At 47.1% G+C, this 23,606-nt stretch overlaps 2 protein-coding genes across 9 annotated transcripts in view; both read left to right on the top strand.

The window, feature by feature from the left end:
• The window catches only part of LOC114795280 (spectrin beta chain, non-erythrocytic 1-like), a 44,186-nt gene extending 30,229 nt beyond the window's left edge, over nt 1-13,957 (top strand). For 2 of the 3 annotated variants that reach the window (XM_028988320.1, XM_028988321.1), the window contains exons 16-36: nt 23-779; nt 1,226-1,428; nt 1,700-1,790; nt 2,006-2,152; nt 2,227-2,490; nt 5,201-5,425; nt 6,156-6,245; nt 6,320-6,598; nt 6,688-6,818; nt 6,906-7,110; nt 7,399-7,773; nt 8,032-8,276; nt 8,549-8,687; nt 9,082-9,166; nt 9,279-9,475; nt 9,567-9,670; nt 9,758-9,812; nt 12,003-12,202; nt 12,295-12,468; nt 12,553-12,595; nt 12,767-12,955. In XM_028988320.1, coding sequence (XP_028844153.1) covers nt 23-779; nt 1,226-1,428; nt 1,700-1,790; nt 2,006-2,152; nt 2,227-2,490; nt 5,201-5,425; nt 6,156-6,245; nt 6,320-6,598; nt 6,688-6,818; nt 6,906-7,110; nt 7,399-7,773; nt 8,032-8,276; nt 8,549-8,687; nt 9,082-9,166; nt 9,279-9,475; nt 9,567-9,670; nt 9,758-9,812; nt 12,003-12,202; nt 12,295-12,468; nt 12,553-12,595; nt 12,767-12,955 — 4,198 coding nt within the window. Of the gene's footprint in view, nt 1-22; nt 780-1,225; nt 1,429-1,699; nt 1,791-2,005; nt 2,153-2,226; nt 2,491-5,200; nt 5,426-6,155; nt 6,246-6,319; nt 6,599-6,687; nt 6,819-6,905; nt 7,111-7,398; nt 7,774-8,031; nt 8,277-8,548; nt 8,688-9,081; nt 9,167-9,278; nt 9,476-9,566; nt 9,671-9,757; nt 9,813-12,002; nt 12,203-12,294; nt 12,469-12,552; nt 12,596-12,766 lie in introns of all 3 variants that reach the window. The other variant, XM_028988319.1, reaches the window with a different exon arrangement.
• A 1,176-nt stretch (nt 13,958-15,133) lies between these two features.
• LOC114795321 (echinoderm microtubule-associated protein-like 6) overlaps nt 15,134-23,606 on the top strand; it is a 37,747-nt gene continuing 29,274 nt past the window's right edge. For 3 of the 6 annotated variants that reach the window (XM_028988446.1, XM_028988444.1, XM_028988442.1), the window contains exon 1: nt 15,134-15,905. In XM_028988446.1, coding sequence (XP_028844279.1) covers nt 15,709-15,905 — 197 coding nt within the window. In that variant the 5' untranslated portion in view covers nt 15,134-15,708. The remainder of the gene's footprint in view (nt 15,906-23,606) is intronic. The other 3 variants (XM_028988447.1, XM_028988445.1, XM_028988448.1) reach the window with 1 other exon arrangement.

Here is a 23,606-nt window from a genome sequence, read left to right as displayed (position 1 = left end):
TTTTTGACATCATCTTCACCAGGTGGAGTCAGTTCCGTGATCTTGTGGACCAGAAGAAAGATGCCCTCAATTCAGCCCTGGAGGTGCAGAACTATTATCTGGACTGCAACGAGACCAAGTCATGGATCCGTGAGAAGACCAAGGTGATTGAGTCGACCCAAGACCTGGGCAATGACCTTGCTGGGGTCATGGCCCTGCAGCGCAAGTTAACAGGCATGGAGCGTGACCTGGTGGCCATCGAGGACAAACTGGGTGACCTGGGCAAGGAGGCGGAACGTCTGGCTGGTGGGCACCAAGAGCAGGCACCAGCAATCAAGGGCCGCCTTGGTGAAATCACAAACGTTTGGGAAGAGATGAAGGGGACCCTCCATGCTCGAGAGGAGTCCCTGGGAGAGGCCTCCAAGCTGCAGCAGTTCCTGCGGGAGCTCGATGACTTCCAAGCCTGGTTGTCACGCACACAGACAGCCATCGCCTCAGAGGACATGCCCAACACACTAGCTGAAGCCGAGAAGCTGCTGGCGCAGCACGAGGGCATCAAGAACGAGGTGCGAAACTATGAGGAAGACTACCAGAAGATGCGTGACATGGGCGAGATGGTGACACAGGGCCAAACGGACGCCCAGTACATGTTCCTACGCCAGCGCTTGCAGGCTCTCGACACTGGTTGGAATGAGCTCCAGAAGATGTGGGAGAACCGGCAGAACCTCCTGTCACAATCCCATGCCTACCAGCTTTTCCTCAGAGACACCAAGCAGGCCGAGGCCTTCCTCAACAACCAGGTATGACCATGAAAAGTCCTTGACATGAATCAGTGCAGGTTTTGAAATGAAGTGGAGTCAACAGCAGAGTGCTGGTGTTGACCATTTGGGGAATAAACTGTGGGGCCATTTATTCCTTGTGGAAATTGTGATATGACCGGTAGACTAATTTGCCTTTCTTGGTGAGTTCATTAATATGCTACAGCGCTCATTTCTCATTGGCTGTTTTACTGAACAACTCTTTCGCTTCTTGGATATATGGGGTGTAAGATTCAGAGTATGTCAGTTAAATGCACCCAGCTCACCTGATTCAACCATTTTCTCTTCTGTGGCACTTTTAAATATTTTAAATGTGAGGAAAATACTTGATTCGGACAGTCACCATCACTGTCACCTCAAGGCACCGAGACAGTGTTTGGTTCACTGCTCTACTGACAGACTCTCCTTCCTGTCTCGCCCTCTGTCAGGAGTATGTCTTGGCACACACAGAGATGCCAACGACCTTGGAAGGAGCAGAGGCAGCCATTAAAAAGCAGGAGGACTTCATGACTACCATGGACGCCAATGAGGAGAAGATCAACGCGGTGGTGGAGACGGGCCGAAGGCTGGTGAGCGATGGTAACACCAGTGCCGAGCGGATCCAGGAGAAAGTGGACTCCATCGACCAGAGGTCCAGTCCTGCAGCACCACACTGGCCACAACTAGGCATTCATTATCTACATGTAGCATAGTTACCTGCTAAAAATAATACAAATATTAATGAGTCCTGCATCATTTGTGCATCACTTGTGCGTGTTCACGAATTCTGTTAATTAATGTGACTGAAACTACCTGTGCATCAGAATTGAGTATTCATTCAGGCATATTTGTGCTAGTTTTATCAAGAGCTGCCTTCACAGTTACACAGAAATGTGTGTGTGTGTATGTGTTTGTATGTCCAGGCATAAGAAGAACCGCAAGTCAGCCAATGACCTGCTGATGAAGCTGAAGGACAACAGAGACTTGCAGAGTTTCCTGCAGGACTGTCAGGAGGTAAGCACTCAGTTCCACCTGTAAATGGGAATTTTATAAGCAGCACAATAGCGAAATGTAGAACATTTTTTTGATTTACTGAAATGGATTTATTGAATTTAGCTCCCACACACAGCCACAATGTCCCTTCAAAACACACAAATGCACACATCTGAGGGAAAGTGCATAAGCGTCTCTCTGTGTATGAATAAATCTCTGGTGTCTCATGGGCACAGCTGACCTTATGGATCAATGAGAAGATGCTGACGGCTCAGGACATGTCATACGATGAGGCACGCAACCTGCACAGCAAGTGGCTGAAACACCAGGCCTTCATGGCTGAGCTTCAGTCCAACAAAGAGTGGCTAGACAAGATTGAGAAGGTGAGTGGAGATCCATCTTCTAATTGCTGCCTAATCGACTCAGACCTGTTCAGCTTAACTATTACTTGATGTAGGCTGGGACGGCATTGGTGGCTGAGAAACCAGAGACTGAGGCTGTTGTGAAGGAGAAGCTGGGTGCCCTGAAGAAGATGTGGGAGGAGCTGGAGTCAACCACTCAGACCAAGGCACAGCGCCTGTTCGATGCCAACAAGGCGGAGCTGTTCACCCAGAGCTGTGCTGACCTGGACAAATGGCTGCTTGGCTTGGAGGGGCAGATCCAGTCAGATGACTATGGAAAGGACCTGACCAGTGTCAGCATTCTGCTGAAGAAGCAGCAGGTAACCCTGTGTATGAGTGTCAGTGACCTCCTACAAATGCTGTCAGAGAAGTGCTGTGCAGAGAATAAGTGTCTATGATGTATTACAATACACTCATACCTGTATTTTACACACCAATTTTGTGCAACCAGTGTGATGGAGATGCATCATTATGTCTCTCAGTACCTGATCTGTGCAGCCTCCTTTTTATTTCCGGCATTGCATGCAACTATGGCTCTCCAGCATACAATATATGGACATCTCTGACATAACAACAAAACAGTTCATCTTTGACAATTTCTTCGTTCGTTTTAGAGATTTGGCCTTTTTCAAAATTCACCAAATCTATATTCAAACTGTTCTGGTCAAGGTCATGAAACACCTGATATTAACCTGACTTTTAATTAATCAATTGGTGTTAGAAATAGCTCATATGAAAAGCTAAAACCCTACCAAATAATGTTTAATGAATTTAAATGAAATTAGTTTCAGTGAAAAAAGATTATCATTTAATCAAGACAGAAAGGCAAGACAAAAGTTTTGTCGCCTATACAGAAACTCAACAAGTTTACTGCAAATTCAAATGAGGTAGTGGTGCTGTGAGATGCAGTTTGGCAAGGATTCATACAATTTATTGACCAAATCATCAGGAAGAGCAAAGAAAGCAGTCTGGCATACCTCCCAGAGTTCATCAATATTCTCTGGTTTCGTCTTCAATGCTTCCTCTTTCATCCTACCCCACACATGCTCAATGATGTTCATGTCTGGTGACCGGGCTGGCCAATCCTGGAGCATCTTGTTCTTCTTTGCCTTGGGGAACTTTGATGTGGAGATGGAAGTATGTGATGGAGCACCATTCTGCTGCAGAATTTGGCCTCTTTTATGGTTGGGAATATAAAAGGTAGCAAAGATTAGCAAACATACTATTGATGTTGCCCTCCACCCTGCAGATCTCTCACACACCCCCATACTGGATGTAACCCCAGACCATGATTTTTCCCCCACCAAACTTCTGAGTGAATCTAAGATCCATGTGGGCCCCAGTAGGTCTCCTGCAATATTTGCAGCGACTGTGGTGTAATAAAAAAAAGATTAATCTGGAAAATCCACCTTATGCCACTTTTCCGGCGTCCATCATTTTAGAAGGCTGTGGGCCTTGGTAAATGCAACACCGTTTTTCAATTGTCTTTTGTTTAGTGCTGGATTCTGAGCACTGATTCGACCATGGAGGCCATTTCAAGACAGAATCCGACAAACTGTTCTGGTTGACACAGGGACATCAGGTGACCAGGTCTCATGGAGCTGGAAAATGGGCTGGTCTTGGAATTTCGAGCCAACAAACATTCCTATCGATCAGCAGTTGTCTTGTGGGGTCTGCCTGACCTGGGCTTGTCAAAAATGTCTCCAGTCTCTTCAAATATTTTTTTATCCTCTGTACTTGACGCTGAGACACATTGAAGGTGTCTGCCACACCTTCAGCCTCTTGACAATCAACACTTTAGTCTCAGGTTGAATCTTATGCATGTTTACAGAAGTCTAGTTGCAGTTGATGTGAAGGTCTAGTGTTCTGGGGTTCTTTTTAGACACACCTGAGACCTAATTGATCCATTATTAGTCACAGGTTATTTATTAGACAAAACTTATGTCTTTGCAAAAATTGACTCAATGATCTTTAACAAGCTGTGAATACTTTCGTTTTTGCACTGAAACATTATCACTAAAGCTGTTGAGTCAAAATGAGTAATATCTTGAAAAAAATCTGGATTAGAAATGTATTTCAGTGGCACTTGAGGTCAATTTGTACACAAGCGACAAGACTTTTGTTAGGGACTGTACATGAATAACAGTGATTATTCAATAATAATTTCAAATAGTGTATTGTGCTATCTTTACAACTCTGCTGACAATTACTGAAATAAGTTATTATTTCAATACAGGAACAGAGTACTCTGCTATCAAGAAAAATTGTACCACAGGACTGTATGGCAGTTCTGACAGTAGTAATTTCAAATATAGTACTGTGTTATTGTACCACAGTTTAGGACTCTAGTATTGTATTTTTTTTAGTAAGGTAAATTTTTTAGAATCTAAAAATAATGTACATTTAATTACAATAGGAGAGTATTACAGTATAGTATTATCAGATTTTATGATCTGCCACTCTATAGCACAGCTTCAGTGATTTCATTAGTATCATAACATGTGGGTGTACCTGTGTGTATGCATGTGGGTGTCTGAGCAGACTGTGTGTAGCGTAGAGTAGTGAGTCCCGCCTGTCTGCACTCTCATTCACAGCCAGAGCAGCACCACCCATCAGCCCTCTCCTCCTCCTGTTACATAACCAGCACCACACCCCCCACCATTACGCAATCCCACCTCACAGCCGAGCTGGGCGGCACACTGCGACTGCGTGTCTGGGAGTGCGAGTGTGAAAGCCCCGTAGAGTCTCTGTGGAGACTCTGTGGAGTAGGGGCATGCCTGCATTGAGAATGTGTGTGAATCTGTGTATTGTGCGTGTATGTGGTTATTGCATGGATAGTGTGTATGAGCTAAAAGGATCAAAAGTATGCCACTGAGTGTGAGATATATTAGATTAGATCTTCACACTGCAATCATGCATGAGAGAGGGAGCACGAGCATGCAGAAGCGTTGTGGAGCGCACTGCGTCCTCCTCATTATCTGAGATGCAGCGCTGTTCTAGAACTGCTCTTCCTCTCCTCGGCTGCCCTAGATGCTGGAGAGTCAGGTGGAGGTACGGCAGAAGGAGGTGGAGGAGCTGCAGTCGCAGGCACAGGCACTCAGCCAGGAGGGGAAGAGCTCCGACGAGGTGGACGGGCGGCGCAGCGGCGTGGAGAAGAAGTTCAAGGAGCTGCAGGAACCCCTCAGACAGAGGAGGAGAAACCTGATGGCCTCCCGTGAAATCCACCAGTTCAACCGCGATGTGGAGGATGAAATTGTGAGTATAGAAAGAGAATAAGAATGAATGAAGATGTGTGTGTGTGCGTGTGTGTTGGGGGGCTTTTAAACAGCAGCAGCTGTGGTTCTAACAGGAACTGCTGGGTTTGAGAGAAAAACCTGAATAACAAGGAAGCGCTTCTGCTCTCCTCTCTGTAGGAGAGTAAAAAGGAGCAGAAGGCTACGTTATTCACAGTTTTATCTCTGCTGGCACAGATTTATCCCCTAATTTACACCAGATTGCAGTAGGAACTTAAATAGCTTTTGTTTTCTATGAGACTTGGTCCCTTTGGTGTGTACATAGATGTCTAGTTCACGCATTGGAATGCTTGAATTAATCTGCATGTTGGTGTCAGTAGTGGGTGTGGTCATGTCTGTGTACAAGGTGTATCATGAGTTGAGAAAACAGAGGGAAACAGGAGAAAGGGAGGAGATGGATGCCTCACTACACCTGGGCTTGTGACGTATTGACAGGAGGGGGGGTTCATTTGTCCAGAATGAGGAAGTAGGGTGTGTGAGAGCTGTCCATCATGCCTACAGGCTCCTCCCATTTTTCAACTCTGTTAATAAAAACGTCATTAATATTCATCCTCAGGGTGTCAGAAATAATTGAAATTAGAGCTGAGTGAGAAGTTCATCCTATCCAACATAACTAGCCACCCTGATCATGTCTGTAACAAGTGAGTGATCACAAATGTGGTGATCATTTAAAATTGTTTTTCTATCCACAGCTCTGGGTTGAGGAGAGGTTACCACTCGCCACATCTACAGACCATGGCCATAACTTACAAACAGTTCAGTTACTCATCAAGAAGAACCAGGTAGGAGTTGGTTGAAAACCTAAAGAGAATAGCTGCACCTTGGTATCTGCCTCATGACCCTACGACTCCCTCAGACTCTGCACAAGGAGATCCAGGGCCACCAGCCTCGCTACGACGACATCTTTGATCGCAGACAGGGCATCCTGAAGGCAGGTGGCCCCACTGCAGCTGTGATCCAACAGCGGCTGACTGACCTGCAGCGTCTGTGGGGGCTTATCAAGGAGGAGACGGAGAAGAGGCGTGGCCGTCTGGAGGAAGCTCACAAGGCCCAGCAGTACTACTTCGACGCAGCCGAGGCGGAGGCCTGGATGAGCGAGCAGGAGCTCTACATGATGTCAGAGGAGAAGGCCAAGGTAACAGTGGGGAGCAGAGACACTGAGGTACGCCAGTAGTTGAGGTGGAGTTAAGAGGTCCGTTGATCTTGGTACATGTGTGTGTGCAGGATGAGCAGAGCTCAGTGGCCATGCTGAAGAAGCACCAGATTGTGGAGCAGGCAGTGGAGGACTATTCGGAGACGGTGCACCAGCTGTCAAAGACCAGCAGGGCGCTGGTGGCAGTCGGACACCCGGAGAGGTGAGGTTGGGCGGAGCTTCAGACACAGTTCGGTCATGTCCATGTGCACGTGCCCCTCCGGCTCGTAACACCTCCTGTCTCCCACAGCGAGAGGATCGGCATGCGGCAATCCCAGGTGGATAAACTCTATGCCGGACTGAAGGACCTGTCCGAGGAGAGGCGTGGGAAGCTGGATGAACGGTCCCGCCTGTTCCAGCTCAACCGTGAGGTGGACGACCTGGAGCAGTGGATTGCAGAGCGGGAAGTGGTGGCCGGATCCCATGAGCTGGGACAGGATTATGAACATGTCACGGTACTACAGTCACAACAGCACACAAATAATACAGACCTGGACATTGTTTGCTTTTCTGCTTTTTAGTTTTAACAATAAATTCGATATTGATAATAATTTTCTCTTATAAAGTATGTAGCTTGTAAAATTGTGGCGTAATAGGTGGATTACTTCGAAAGTATAAAATAAAATATGCGAAATAATATGAAAAAGCATCAGAATTTAGTTTATTCTATATATTTTTTTTCATTGCGGGTATGAGGTTGTGTGTTTCGACCGGTGCGTTATGTGTAATTGTGTCCCCAACAGATGCTGCAGGAGCGCTTCCGAGAGTTTGCCCGCGACACAGGGAACATCGGCCAGGAGCGCGTGGACGGGGTCAACCAGATGGCAGATGAGCTGATCAACTCGGGCCACTCGGACGCGGCGACCATTGCTGAGTGGAAGGATGGCCTGAATGAGGCGTGGGCCGACCTCCTGGAGCTGATTGACACACGCACGCAGATCCTGGCCGCGTCCTATGAGCTGCACAAGTTCTACCACGATGCCAAGGAGACGCTGGGCCGTATCCTGGACAAGCACAAGAAGCTTCCGGAGGAGCTTGGCCGTGATCAGAACACTGTGGAGACGCTGCAGAGGATGCACACCACCTTCGAACATGACATTCAGGCCCTGGGAACACAGGTACATGACAGACCAGGGGTGGATCAGCCAGTTTACATCTCAGTTTTCAGTAATAATTGAAAACTGGTGTGCTGATCATGACCCCAAGAACTTCATAGTGAGCAGGGCTTTTCACCACAACTAGACCACGCCCAGCTATAATTCACTCATTGGATGCTGTTATCCATTGCTGCTTTTTATAAGATGTTGGCTAAGGGTGTTGATGCCAGGTAGTAGGTCCCACAGACTGGGTTGAGGTCTGATCCGGTCTCCCTGCAGGTAAAGCAACTCCAGGAGGACGCTGCACGTCTGCAGTCAGCCTACGCAGGGGACAAGGCGGACGACATCCAGCGTCGAGAGGGCCAGGTACTGGAGGCCTGGAGGGCACTGCTGGAGGCCTGTGATGGGCGGAGGGTGCGTCTGCTCGACACAAGCGACAAGTTCCGCTTCTTCAGCATGGTGCGTGACCTCATGCTGTGGATGGAGGATGTCATCCGCCTCATTGAGGCCCAGGAGAAGCCCAGGTGAGCAGAGGATCGAATAGCTAGATCGAATGAGCTGAGATAGAAATATGGAGTGAGGAGATGAACATGAGATGGAGAGAGGAAATGAAAGAAGTCTGACACTGAGAGGCGGAAATGAAAAAATAAAGGCCGAATGATAGAAAGGAAAGAGAAAATTGCACATGCCCCTCCACTTTTTGTTCCTTGTTTTCCTGAAAGGCTTCCACAGGAAGCAGGCTGGTGTGAATAAATAAATGAACTGTGGAAAATGCGGGTGTGTTTGATCCTTTCAGGGACGTCTCGTCGGTGGAGCTCCTCATGAACAACCACCAGGGCATCAAGGCGGAGATCGACGCTCGTAATGACAGCTTCACCAGCTGTATCGAGCTTGGCAAGGCCCTGCTGGCACGAAAGCACTACGCGTCTGAGGAGGTGTGTTTCATTCTTCTTTTCTTTATGCAGATTACAGTCAGCGTGTCTTGGTTTGAATATTTGAACCTCAGAACAAAACACTCACCTGATCATATAAGATGCAATCTGGATCCAAAAAAATAAAATCTTTGCACTATCATAAAAGGCCACAAGGGGCCCTCAGTGCACTGAAGAAAAAAGAGAACATAGGCATGTGAAATCAAAGACAACGAACTAAAGAACATAGACATAAAACAGTGGGATTCTTGGTAATGTTGAGAGTGTTTAATTTCTCTGTTAATGCTTCCTGTGTTTCCTGTGTGTGCAGTTTTCTTCATCTCCCTCTTCTATGCAGCTCTTTTTATCAGCTACAGCATGAGACAGACTCATCGCTGACCTTTCTTGTCTCTTTCAGATCAAAGAAAAGTTGCTACAGCTGACAGACAAGAGGAAAGACATGATTGACAAGTGGGAGGACAGATGGGAGTGGCTGAGACTGGGTGAGTTTGAATCACATCATCACGATTGGTCCTGCTTTGTAATCAGCAGATAGATTAATGTGTGTAAGTTGTGTGTGCATGTATTTTATTATATGTGCGTGTGTGTGCACAGTACTGGAGGTGCACCAGTTCTCACGGGACGCTGGGGTGGCGGAGGCCTGGCTGCTAGGACAGGAGCCCTACCTGTCCAGTCGGGAGATGGGGCAGAATGTAGACGAGGTGGAGAAGCTCATCAAGCGTCACGAGGCCTTTGAGAAGTCAGCCGCCACCTGGGAGGAACGTTTTTCCGCACTGGAGCGTCTGACCACGGTGAACGTCACAGCATGGAGATGTCCTTCTGGAGTGGCCGGGTCTTATTTTTTGTCTAACTGAGTGTGTGTGTGCATGTCCCCCTCCTCAGATGGAACTTTTGGAAGTGAGAAGACAGCAGGAGGAGGAGGAGAAGGCAAGGCAACCCCCACCTTCGGAAGCTCCACCCACTGAGGCTATATCCCCCCAGCACAAGTGAGTTCCAGCCTGAGCTATAAAACACCCAGAATTTTCTGAAATTGATTGGCCATGTTTCTGATGGGTGTGTGTGTGTGTCCACAGGGAGGGTGAGCAGGTCTCTCAGAACGGGCTGCCGCCAGAGCAGGACTCTCCCCGGGTTAGTTACCGTTCCCAAGCCTACCAAAACTACAGCAGCTTTCAGAGTCGCCGGTGCATCAGCGAACGCAGTGGCCGAGCCGGACCATGACCCTTACCACCCCTCCAAACGCCAATTGCTCCTGCCCCCACAGACCTGGAGGACTCCTCCTCCTCCCTCCCCCCCGTCACCTCTCCCTCCTGACCGCTTTATTCCTGGATGAGTTTTTTTTTAAGCGTTTTTCAAATACTTAACGTTACCATTTATCACCTTCACACTGAGGCGTGGTACTAGAACCAGGGTTCTGACCATCCATACCAGTCAGTGCCTAATTGATATGAACAGTACAATGAAACATTTATTTAATTACTGTTAATCATTGACCACCATTGCTTTGTCATTTATCAGCTATGCAAACAGGAGTGTGTAGGGAAAGCAGTAATGATGCATGATGGGATACACAGCAGGAGGCCTTTTGGAGCAACATGAAGGGAATGAAAACTCATGTAACAGCAGTGTGTGTGTGTGTGTGTGTGTGTGTGTGTGAGAAAGAGAGAGAGAGAGAGAGAGAGAGAGAGACTTGTTTGGTTCTATTTGCTATAAAATTCACTCTTCCTTCTTATTGTTTGTCCTTTATTTTGTCCCCTTCATTGCTTGATTGTTTTCATCACACTCGACTATAGAGTGTAAAGATATTTTTGTAGAGTTTTGTTGCCGTCACTCATTTCCAATTGGCTCCAGCAGTCCCTAGCGCCCATGGTCATATCCCCTGTATCTGTACCTGTGTGTATGTGTGTAAATGTATGTGTGAAATCCTGCATTACCAGGTCCCGGTATATGTTCCTAACTCCTGTGTTCTGTATTGTACATGCTCCTCCGGCCCTGTCTTGTGTTCCCATTATTTTCCCATCTTTTTTTGCAAATTACATTAGTATTATCCTCACTAACCCACCCTACCCAATAAAACCATATCAAATCAAATCCTCCTTATTGTATGTCCTCATCTCATTAAATTTGTGTTGCTTGTCAATTGATTATTTAATATTTCTGTTCCTCTCCAATTATAGTTTTGCATGTCATTATTAGCATGTCTCAGTAGTCATGTGTTAGTAGTCGTTTTGTTTTTTAATATGTGACCTACCCTACCCATCTTTAACAAGCCTTTCTTCAGTCAGCTGATAGTTAAAAATAAGAAAGAACTCCATCCAGACTGCATGAAGACGTGGCCTGCAATTAATTCTACAGCTATAATCATGAGAATGTGGACCAACATCCAATCCATCTCAGGAATACAAGTACAACCATGTAGTTTTGTGTACAATAAGTGCGTATATACATGCACAGTCCCATGTTTCAGTTTAATATTGAGCATAGGACACACGTCCAGGACAGGATCTAAGTAAAATCTCCAGGACCGATCCGGTTCAGAAGACGGCAGTGTGGGTAATGAACCAGAAGTGTGGACTGCGTGTGTGCTTTTTTTCACGACTATTTCTAATTGTCATAACGAGTGTGACATGTCAACAATTTGTCTAAAATTGTTCGCAATTTCTACTTTTTTATGGCTGAGTTGCTGAACGGCTAATGTTCTAATTTGTGCATGTTTTGCACAGAGGGGTTGCCAGATTGCCTTTTCTTAAATGTAATTTTAATTACATTTCTTTCAATGAAAGAAAATGTCCGGTTTGGCATCTTGGATATGCCCTCTTTTACTAAATGTTTGTTGTGGTGATTTCTTATGCTTTTTAACATGACCAAGATGCTAGTCCTAAAAAGGGTTGAACTAATAGTTAACATTCATGTTCCACAGCTATATTATTTTTTTCAACTGTACATTAAATGCTAGACTGGAGTTTTCATATTGGCCTGTTAGCAGTTTAGCTTGACTTTTTCATGAGAAAAGGCTGGTTTATCTGGCAGCCCCATTTCTGAGCACCTGGGGATCTGAGACCCTCAGCTTCATGCCCCAATGAGGTCAACAGTGGCAGTTAGTTCAGTCCATCCCAACAACCACACAAAAGTAACAGACATCAAAGAATCAGCAAACCCAAAGAGGGTTAAGATGCATGAATGGTCGCGTGTCCTTCAGGTGAAATCTGCTCATCATTGATCCTCGTGTGTGATTCCTGGCTGCCGGCACCTTTACTCTAACCATGTGCTCCATCCATAATGCTGTGTATCTGATCTTAAAGGCTGTCATTGTTTACCCAGGAGGCAGCAGGAGGAAGTGACATTATCAACGGAGTGGTGGAGCCAAGTCCTGGCTCCTCCCCCAAGGGAAGTCGCAAGGCAAAGGCCAGCCAGGCCACCACCCTCCCAACCAAGTCCCAGGACACTACCACTGCACAGATGGAGGGCTTTCTGCACCGCAAGCATGAGTGGGAGGGGCATAACAAGAAGGCATCCAGCAGGTAGTCACACCTACCTGGGATGGTGTCCTTGGTGTCCTTTCGGTCCTTGTGTTCACCTGTCTTCCAAAGACTCACCCCAGGTATGTTTCCAGGTCATGGCATCACGTGTACTGCGTGTTCAACAACCAGGAAATGGGCTTCTATAAAGACAGCAAGAGTGCCAGCCAGGGCATCCCCTACCACAGCGAGGTGCCCATGAGCCTGAGGGATGCGGTGTGTGAGGTGGCAGTCGACTACAAGAAGAAGAAGCACGTCTTCAAACTCAGGTACACAGCCCTCAACATCATTTCTTTAGAGGAGTTCCAAGGGCTTCCGTTCATTCTTTCCTTTGTTCTCTAAATTTCCTGCAGACTTGCAGATGGGAACGAGTATCTCTTCCAAGCCAAAGACGATGTGAGTTATGTCTGTGTTAACAGGATCAGTTGATGGGTTTATTGGTGAGAGAGAGTGTGTAAAAGCTATGCTCATGGACCATAGATGTCTTTATTACTGGGTTTAAATGCATGAGTGAGTGGTGTGTGAGTGCGTGTGGTGACTCAGGCGCTAACCTGACTCTGACCACAGGAGGAGATGAACTGTTGGATCCAGGTGATATCTGGCGCCACACCCTCTGACCGGTCTGACCACAGCACCCCAGCCTCCAGCCGCGCCCACACCCTGCCCACCACCTCCACGCCAGTGACGGAGTCCAGCCCAGGCAAGCGGGACAAGGAGAAAGAAAAGCGCTTCAGCCTGTTCAGCAAAAAGAAGTAGACCTTCCTCCTTCCTCAGCCACGTGTCATCATTTTCTTATTTTTCTTCCTTAAGAATAAAAAATAATAAGAGACTCCAGCATGCAAGCTCAGAGCCAAAACTCCACACTTTGTGCCTAACGATCCTCTGGGCAGGTTCAACAGGCAACTATGGCGATTTTTTTTAAAAAAGATCATCGTTAAGGAAAATAAAAATACTCTAGGATGTGCGATGCTTCAGGCAGCCTCCACTGCAAATCATTCCGACGTTCCAGAGCTGCGTTCCGTTGTTAAGCTTTCTTTGTCCCCTTTCCTCCTCATCCTCTCACGTCTGCTCTTTACTGTTTGCTTTGTTTTTCTCTCTCTTTTGTAACTGAACTGCAGGTTATGGGGTCAACCCTACATTCTGCTTAGATGAAGCAGTGAGCTGGTGCTTTGAGCTCAACCCACCTAATGATTGTTGATCACATGTTGAGTTGAATTTACTAATGCAGCCATTATCTGCTTCAGTGCGCTCCATAAGCTACTCCGCTCAACAGTGTAGAACAAACCATTTGAATCATAAGCTGTTGATGCAGGACTAGATGTGAAGATATGTTTAAGATTTAACATTGTTTTTTTTCTCAAGTTGCATTATGATGTATTTTTAAAAGTTTATTTAGAGAAGAAATATGAATATAGATGTATAATAAACCCTGCAGAGTATTGCTGTTATGTTTTGGAGGTGTGGCATTTCATGGGCAAGTGAATGACTGACATGGCTGCTTGCTTTTTTGGCTATAGGACAATGTGTTCCCGTTTTGCTATTTGATAAAATAGTGTGCATTCTCTGTCACTGTAACTATTGTAACTACACATTTTCATCATATTGCACAACCAGCAATTTCATGGAGCCAGGCGACCCCAGAAGGTCATGATAAAACACAAAACACAACCCTGGCCCAAACATGGATGGATCTGCACCTGTAGCCTTTGACCCTCTCTGTTAAATATGTGCAAAGTCATTAAAATGCTTTTAAATTGAGTCTCTCTTTCAGCTTTGTATTTAATCTTGTGCACATTATGTGCACTCGTGTGTAACAGGCCCATTATCAGGCAGAATTTATTACTGTCCATTAAAGTAATAAATATTGATTTTGATAAATTGGCCTCTTAAAGGGGCAAATGCATAGAATCAATAGACCTTTCACCATAGAACTAATGCATGGAGTATATTATAATTTTTTCTTCGTCTAGCACTGAACAATCTCCGAGCATGCTCTTTGCTGACAAGTTAGGCCTTATCAGGGCTCTTAGTTTTGTAAACTCAAAATTCTATAGAAGTCGAATGAGAATTGCTGGTATCTTCCTCTTGTAAGTCGCTTTGGATAAAAGCGTCTGCAAAATAAAGTAAAGTAAAGTAAAGAGTATAGATGACTGTGTTAAAAAAGATTGAAGAATTACAAAGTACAGAAAATAGGGATGGTAGTAGCCTAGTGGGTAAGACACTCGCTTATGAACCAGGCAAACACAAAAATCCCAAATTCAAATCCCACTTATTACCATTGTGTCCCTGAATAAGACACTTAACCCCTAATGAACCCTTAAGTCTGTTAAATGCCTGTGCAAAAGTCCCAATAAAACTTATCTAAGCTTTTTTTTTAAAACGCTGATCAAATATTGATATACATAAAGTACGTACATATAGTTCTCTGTGCAACAATTCAATATTGTAGACTTTTTTCTTGTAGGAGATAATTAATTTGTTTGATAGTTTCATTACTGCCTAAAACTGTTGCACAGTACTATATGTATAATGAGAGTAAAACGCAATCAACACACTGTTTATATTTTATTCAAAAGTGCAATATTCTACATAAACCGAAGCTGATGAAATTGCATTTGTACTCCATGGTCGAAAAAATTGCAAATTGTTTTTAGTGTACTCACAATCCACAAAACTTTGTGGGAGCCAGGACTAAATGAGACTCGTCGTAACCAGAGATTAAACATGGAATGGAATATGTGAGCAGGTTGTGGTGTTAAAATTTAATATTTAATGAAGTAAGATTGCAACGTTGTTGTCTCGCTGTTTTCTACGTTCCCGACGCGGCGCTCTCCTTTTCCCAGTTCAGTACCACGAACAGCGGCGCCGCGGTGCGTGCTGGGAATTGTAGTTTATTTTGTTCCCCCTTCAGCCTGCGCTCAAGGACTCCGAACGCCTACATTTCCCAGGATCCGGCCAGAGGCCGTTTTCGGATGCGAGGCGCAGGCGGCGCTCGTGGCGTCGGGGTAACGGAGCGGGAGGAAATTCGGGATTTAATCGCGGGACTCGGCGCTGACCTCCCCGCTGGCGTCGAGAGAGCGCGGGAGCCCGTCGGAGATGCGGACCGAGCGGAGCCGCTCCGCCGTGCGCGCTCCGGGTGAAGTTAGCGGGCGGAACCGGGCCGGGGGGCGTTGATGCTCGGCAGCTGCAGGTGGAGGAGGAGGAGGAGGAGGAAGAGTCCGCCTCCGACCACCCCGCCCCCCTCACATAAAACTACGACTGATGGCTCGGAGGGGATTATCGCGACGGGGATTATAATTTAGCGGACCCTGCTTTTCCTTCCACCAACTCCACCAAACTCCTTCAGAATAATTCACAGACTCCGTCCACGCGGCCAGGCACCGATACGTCGCCGACACGACTCGCTTTCGAGCGCAAATGTGCGAGAATGCGCGCGGCTGAACCGATTTGCGCCGCAGCGGCTGCGGGTCTCCGCGCCCCCGCCGCGCCGCGCTGACCGGCCGCGCATCATGGCGGACCGCACCGCTCCGCGCTGCCGCCTGAGACTGGAGTGGATCTACGGCTACAGGGGCCACCAGTGCCGCAACAACCTGTACTACACCGCGGGCAAGGAGCTGGTCTACTTCGTGGCCGGCGTCGGGGTGGTGTACGCCACGCGCGAGCACGCGCAGAAGTTCTACCTGGGCCACAGCGACGACATCATCAGGTGCGCTCACGACGTCCCCAGCCCGCGGTCACTGAGCCGAGCGATGGGTGGGTGGGATTCGTTGATCGGTCCGAGTTTTTCTCTTTGGTAGGGGTCACCTGTTGATCACGTGGGTGGGGTGCGGTGGACGGGCAGGGGCCACGCAACGAGATCCCGTAGGTCCAGCAGGGAGAAGACGTTGTTCCCGCAGTTCATGGTTTTTATATGGTTCATAGGTAATCGTGCAGTGTGTGACAGACGTTTAATTAGAAACTTTAGAACAAAGTAAAATGTGATAAAAGGCCATTTTCATTGTTTGTTTTTTGATGTCGATATATTTTGATATTCAACGTGGCTGACCGTGTAGGGAACAGTAAATTCTCTTGGTACCCAGTCTGCACTGGCTGCACAGTCCATTATGCATGTAAAGTAAAAGTTCATTACCTGTTGTATGCTTTTTCACTGTGTATGGGGTTCAATGAATATTTCCTTGTTTCCTCTGGAGGCTTCCTGCTGAAATGTTATTTGTATTTATTTATTTCTTTGTTTGATGCAAGGCATGGGGTAGTGGTGGCCTATCAGTTAAGGAAGCGACCCCGTAATCAGAGGGTTGCCGGTTCGAATCCAGAACCACCGAGGTGCCACTGAGCAAAGCACCGTCCCCACACACTGCTCCACGGGCGCCTGTCATGGCTGCCTACTGCTCACTAAGGGCGATGGTTAAAATCAGAGGACACATTTCGTTGTGTCACCATGTGCTGTGCTGCAGTGTTTCACAATGACAATCACTTCACTTTGAAAAAAAGACAGAAACAGAACATCAACTAGACGGGCAGCAAGTGATGCGGTTGCCGTTTGCCTGTGTCTTGACATGCGTGATGTATTTTCCAATCAAGCAATTAAATAATAATAATAATTTACATTTAAGCCTTTTTTTTTCAGGCACCGTCATTCAAAGCAACTTACACTCAGTAGTAACAGGGACAGTCCCCCTGGAACAACACAATGGCAGTAAGTGTGGTTTGAACCTGTGACTTTGTGGTTGTACCACAGGCTAGTACCACTCCGATAGTAATTAGTGAATAATAACAATCAGCAATCGACAACATATTTGAGGGCGTTTTCATTTCTCTCCTCAGAAAATCATCACCAGTCACATCCGTCATTGGCTCTGACTCGCGCTCTACTAAATGTCCTAAACGCACATCGTGGCGGCAGCCAGTGCTGCCAGCTTTGGTCTTATCAGTTTGCTCTTTGCTGCAATCTCTGGCCTTTCTTCTGTTTTTGGAAGGCCCACCGCTGATAAGACCAGATGCGCTGAAACCGGAGATCTAATCTGATGTCCATGTGCCGGTGCCTCTTTGTTGATTATATTACGTTTTTCCCGTGTTTGCGTCAGAAACGGCAGAGCGCGGAGATAAACCTATAAACGTGGGCTTGTGGTACCGTAGAACTGTCGCGCGTGGATGTGGAAAGTAAAACCCGTGTCTTCCTGTCAAAAACGAACAGCGACTCAGAGCATCTAAGGGGTGGCGATTTTCCTGAGAGAACAGCCGGAAACCTCCTTTTGCATTCAAGAACAAACGAGTAAAAAAAAAAAAAAAAAAAAAGCGTCTGATTTAAGCTTCGGGGTAAAGACCCCAGTGGCAACTTCAGGAGGTTCTGGCTTTAGAGATTTGTGTAATTCGCATCGTTCTAGACAGTGCAAGACGGTCGCCTTTGTAGGCCAATCACGTCGCAGCTTGGGAGAGCTCGGAATGATGTGGACCAGGTGCTTATCATTCAAACACACACACACACACACACACACACACAGTCAGTCAGTAACATCCCACAAGGTCATATTCCCTCCCGCAGTAATTACCCCGCCGGCCTACGGGTGTGGCTCACTTGACTGCTTTTGTCAATCAAAGTCTCTGGTTCTCCTCTAGAGTTTCGTGTTTCGAAGAGGACCTGCTCCTCTCGTCCTGCTGAAGGACCCCCGTTTGGAAACGCTCTCAGGCGGCTCCGGGGACAGGTGTGAGCCCCGGGGACGGACGCGACACTCGAGTTCTGTTCGCTAATCGGGTAACTGTTGTGCATCACCACGTTTCTTAATGAATCCCATGCCCCTCCACGCACTCGTGCACGCAACCCGGCTGTAGCTTAGCAACCAAATCTGGATCCGCACACAGAGAAAATGGATCTGCTCACCCGGGTACCAGGTTTCCACCCTTCATTTCTAAACCGCCGGGCACGCGCAGCTTCCTGTTCTGGGCAGCGCCGGTGTCGCGGCGTTCATCTACCGCCGGTTTCCCCCCCTAAACCGCTCTTAATGAGAAGTGGGAGAGGAGCGCGCCGGACTCCCAGCGTGGCGATGGGGGTCTGAAGGTGACCCGGACTTTCTCGGCTGCCCTGATTGCTGCTGCGCCTTTGTTTAGATAGAAAAGGCTCTTCTCTTCCCAGCCGCCCTTGCACCGCTGTCCCCTCAGTATTTGTCTCGTATTGGGTGTCCCATTTCTTCTCCCGCTGGAGGGGGGAACCTGGTTCCGGAAGCATCCGTCACTGTCAGGAACCGGCACGTTTGGGAGGCCGCTTGAAGGACAAGGAAAGATCAAGGTCAAGACCAGCAGCCTGGGCAGCAGCGAGGAGATGTCGTCTCTTATACACACTTTTTGTCTATTATTGGTCCCCGACCAGGTTGACCCGGCTCATGGGACAACATCAAGGGCCCCAGTGATGCCAAACAAGACACTGAAGCAGCATTGGAACAAAGCTCAGAACTTCTGGAATATTTCTTCAGAATTACAAAAGCGAAAAATTTATTGTCATTGTGAAACACAGCACGGCACACGGTGCACACAATGAATTGTGTCCTCTGCTTTTAAACATTAGCCTTGGTGAGCAGTGGGCAGCCATGAAAGGCGCCCGGGGAGCAGTGTGTGGGGACGGTACTTTGCTCCGTGACGCCGTGGCGCTTCGGGATTCGAACCGGCAACCTTCTGATTAAGGGTCAGTTTCCTTTCTCGCTAGGAACGTTCCTTGGTTTCTGTCCACATTAAATGGGGGTCATGTCTAGATCAAATGCTAGCTTAACCGCTAGGCAGTGGTGGCCTAGCAGTTAAGGAAGCGGCCCCGTAATCAGAAGGTTGCCGGTTCGAATCCCGATCCGCCAAGGTGCCACTGAGCAAAGCACCGTCCCCACACACTGCTCCCCGGGCGCCTGTCATGGCTGCACACTGCTCACTCAGGGTGATGGGTTAAATGCAGAGGACAAATTTCACTGTGTGCACCGTGTGCTGTGCTGCTGTGTATCACATGTGACAATCACTTCACGACTGTGTTGTTGGTGGTCATGAGTTCATAGTAATGGTATAAATGCACAGATGTGCTTTTCATCTGTTATTCATCAGCGTATTTCATCCACCTCATATTACCATCAATCTGTGGTCTTAATTATTCTTCTTCTTAAGACCATTATATAGGAGCTGAGGGTGTGGCTGTGGGCCTGACCCCTGCCCTGATGGTGTTTTTAACACAACAGTTGCCCAGATTGTCCATGTCAAGTTTTACAAGCTACCCAAAAAGCTGCAGGTCTCCTGTGCCGTTTTCCCCGCAGTTTTACACCAACGTTAGTGACACATGCTCGACTAGAGGAGACTGACCGATCAGAAGAGCGTTAAAGGTTCATTAAACTGGGACGGGGCTTTATAAATCCTGTTCTCCGACATGGACTAGTTGCCCACCAGAGCGTAGATGACCGCGGGACGTGGATGAGGCCGAGAAACGGAGGAGCCCCGGCCCTCGGCAGACGCTGTTCACTTTACCCACGATTCATTCTGTCTCAGAGGCAGGCCAGAGATCAGCTAATGAAGGGGAATCTGCCTCTGTGCTTTTCAGCCGGGCGTTCGTGTCTGATGAACAGAGGAACGCTGCAGGCTGATGAGGAACTTTTTTTTTTTTTTTTTTTTTTTTTCAGATTGGAAGCTGCGGAAAATAAAAAAGAGCAAATGCGGTATTACGAGATGCTAATGAAGACTCATTTGTGTACTGAATACAATAAAATGTGTCCCACCTGCAGTGACCTGTTGACACTGCACTGGTCCTGCAGAAGATGCCCGGTGGAACTGTTGGCACTGATGTGCTCTGGAAGTGGCAGCATATGGAAATACTCCACAAGGGAGGTATAAATATTCATCAGAGGCTCAGAGAGCTCTTACCCCGACAATGGAGCAGCACCGAGTTATGCTTTATTATTCATGTGCTCTTTTCGGACACGTCGAGGCATCAAAGCCGCCGCGGCTCTGTCGTGTTTCTCCGTGACGAAGTGTGACGCATTTAGACAAGGATCCGTTTTCGCCCTTCTGTCTGGACCTTTACCTCGTTACAAGTCACAAGAACAGCACTCTTAAACCGCAAGTTCCTCAAAGAGAAGGTAAAGTCCATTAATAATGTTTATTACTACTGATATGAGACGTCATCTCGTGCTCTGACTCGGGTCAGAGGTCAGGAATCTCTGTCCAGGGCAGTCCCTGCTTTCCCTGCTCCTCACTAATATTAACGGCCTTATAAACAATGTTCTGGTCAACATCTACCCCCCCCACCAGGTATAACTGGTGAGCAGCAGAGCCTTGAACTGCGGTGGAGGTGACAAATTGGGCTCTTCTATTATTCAGTGGACAATTGCACACGTTCGGATGAGGAACCGAGCTCGTTCTAGATTAACTGCGGCAATTTAATATTTCATGACGTTTCGCTAAATGCTGACAGGCCCTCCCCGCCGGCACTGAGGACGATTAGCGCTGCTTGTTTTAGGGATTTTAATCATTGTTATACCATAAGAAATCTCGTGGTTTCTTTTTTGGCTCTGTTTTTTCGGAGCGTCGGCTCAGGTCTCCATTGAGAAATGTGGCTGCGTGCAGGGAAAATAACGCACCGTCTCGCCTGCCCCACCCCCGCCACGTCTGAATTTATGAATTGGGTTAGCGCTCTGTGCCGCGGAAGCCACCTCGTTCGGCGTGGCCCCGCTGGGCTATTTTTAGCTGCGCTGGTTTTGTCGACACTAAGAATAGGCGCAGGTTTGTATTGTAACATGTTTTACTGGAGCAGATGGCGGAAGCCCCAAGGTGCTCTGGCCTCCAGGAATAAAAAGGAAATTTACCCTAATTACGAGAGGAGAGCAGGTTGACGGGCTGACGCTCACATGGGCTGGTGGGATAAAGCCATGGAGGACCGTTTCCACAGTGGGACTGACTATAACCGTCATAACTCCATCTCACAAATAAACGATGCACCACATTGTTCATTGGTGGCCCAGTGGGTGAGGAAACAGACTCGTAACCAAAGGGCCACAGAGATCCTTTTTTAAAGCACCTTTCGTGGCTACCCACTGCTCAGTAAGGTGACGGGTGTTGTGTGCACCGTTTGCTGTGCTTGCTGTGTATCGCAATGACTAAAACACTCAATTTTCCCAGCTGGGATTTTTATGAAAACCAGCTGCTGTCTCTCACGAAATGTTGTTTAATTTTATTGCCATATTTTTGAGCGTTGATGGGTTAAAACTAGACAGTGAAGCGAGTTGTGAAGCACAGCAAGCACTGCATGCGGTGACACAACGAAATTATAACCCATCACCCTTGGTGAACAGTGGGGACATTTGTGTGGGGACGGTACTTTGCTCAGTGGCACCTCAGTGAAATCTTGGTGACTCGGGATTTGAACCTGCAATACTCAATTTCTATCATTTTAGTCAGGTTCAGGTCAGCTCGGCTCAGTCTGCAAACTTCTGGTCTATAGGACCTGTCATTTTAGTATGATTCGCTGCTTGTAAATTTGTTTCGGCCATTGGCAAAAGTGTTTTGCATGTTGTAAATTTTGTTGTAAAATGAAATGTTTTAATGAAATGCTCATTTGATTTGCAATTCTCGGCCACCATCTTCAAGCGATGTGTTTTAATTATCGCAAGAGAGATGCAAAAATGGATGCTGACGAGGTGAAACGGAGGCGATCACCTGCCGATTATATTATAAACCCACAACTTTCCTTTCCCTCTTAGTCTAGCGCTGATTAGTGAAGTGATTGTCACATGTGATACACAGCAGCACAGCACATGGTGCACTCAGTGAAATTTGTCCTCTGCATTTAACCCATCACCCTGAGTGAGCAGTGGGCAGCCATGACAGGCGCCCGGGGAGCAGTGTGTGGGGACGCTGCTTTGCTCAGTGGCACCTCGGCGGATCGGGATTCGATCCTTCAACGTTCTGATTACGGGGCCGCTTCCTTAACCACTAGGCCACCACTGCCCCTCGGGCACTAAGAAAGCCTTTAAAAAGCTTACAGGGTCATGGCTGTATGGAAATGTGCAGTAAAAACTCTGACTGTGTGACATTGACTGTCATTTATTTAAATGCACCACACAGTACAACAGTCTGCTTGAGCCGCGTCAGGCTGAATTCTGTCCGGGTCTTTTTAGGGACGGTTACAGCTATATAGACTCAATGTAGAATAACAACAAAAACCTACATCTGCTGTTTATATTTTTGCAAATAAAAGTTTGTAATTAATCCTTTTATTCTTTTAATGTGTGTATGCGGGGAAGGAATTGAAGTTGGGGGGTCCTGGCTTGTCATGGACACAGGCAGGGTGGGAAACACTGCGCTAGGCCACCACTGCCCCTGAGCTGTCAATCCATTAAAAAGGCAAGAAATGAATGCACAACTGACACGCCCACCCTCAACTATAGACACATGGCGCCTACATGTGAAGGAACAGTAAACCAAGCGCATCTCCATCAATGCCTTTAATTTATTTTAACACACGAAATATTTGAAGTGAACGTGCTTATCTTGCACAGTGGGTCGTACCTTGTGTGGGTGGAGCTTATGTACTCTCCCCATGTTGGTGCAGGTTTCATCAGGGTTCTCCGGTTCCTCCTGCAGTCCAAAGACATGGACAGGCGCGTAGGGGGTGCCCTGCCCTGCGCCCAATGTCCCAGGGTGGGCTCCCGAGTAACAGGACTGAGCGGTTAAGGAAAGTGAGTGAGTGTTTTGGCAGCCCGAGAAATGAACCCATCTTTAGAATTGTGAAATGCACATTTAATAATAATTAATTCATTAATAATTCTGGAATAACTGTGCATGTCCACATCGCAAGGCTGGTTTCTCACAGCGCAACATTTCTGCACAGTTATTACAGAAAATTGTCATTTTTTCAGCTGTGTGTGTGTGTGTGTGTGTGTGTGTGTGCGCGTGTGTGCGTGTGTGTAGCCCCCTTAAAATATTCCAAAATTGACAGCAGGCTGCAGCTCTGAGTGTGTTCTACATACGCAATTCTGCTGCTGCTGCTGATTATGATGATTTTAGATGAATATCTGAACTATAAAAGTATTTTTCCTGTTATACTGCAGTAGATGTGCTTGCCTTTACTGCATAGCTTTTTTTCCTCTCTCACTTCTGTTGCCTCTCGCACTCTCTCTCACTCACACACACACACACACACACACACACACACATATTTTAGCATGTCTGACATTGAGGCGGAGGAGACTTCCAGTCCTGGATGTATGTGGGTGTTTCTGTTGAAGGTGAATTCACAGCAGATGACTCACTGGCCAATTGTGTGTTTGCACACACACACACACACACACACAGACAGTCTTTCCTAATGGATTCGTGCACATCACCCACGGTAGCATGTATGTGTGTTTTCACGAACCCCACAAAGTGGAAGGGAATTTTTGTTCAG

Source organism: Denticeps clupeoides, chromosome 8 (genome assembly GCF_900700375.1).
Source record: "Denticeps clupeoides chromosome 8, fDenClu1.1, whole genome shotgun sequence".
Classification (NCBI taxonomy): Eukaryota; Metazoa; Chordata; class Actinopteri; order Clupeiformes; family Denticipitidae; genus Denticeps; species Denticeps clupeoides.
This window is presented reverse-complemented; position numbering and strand designations above follow the sequence as displayed.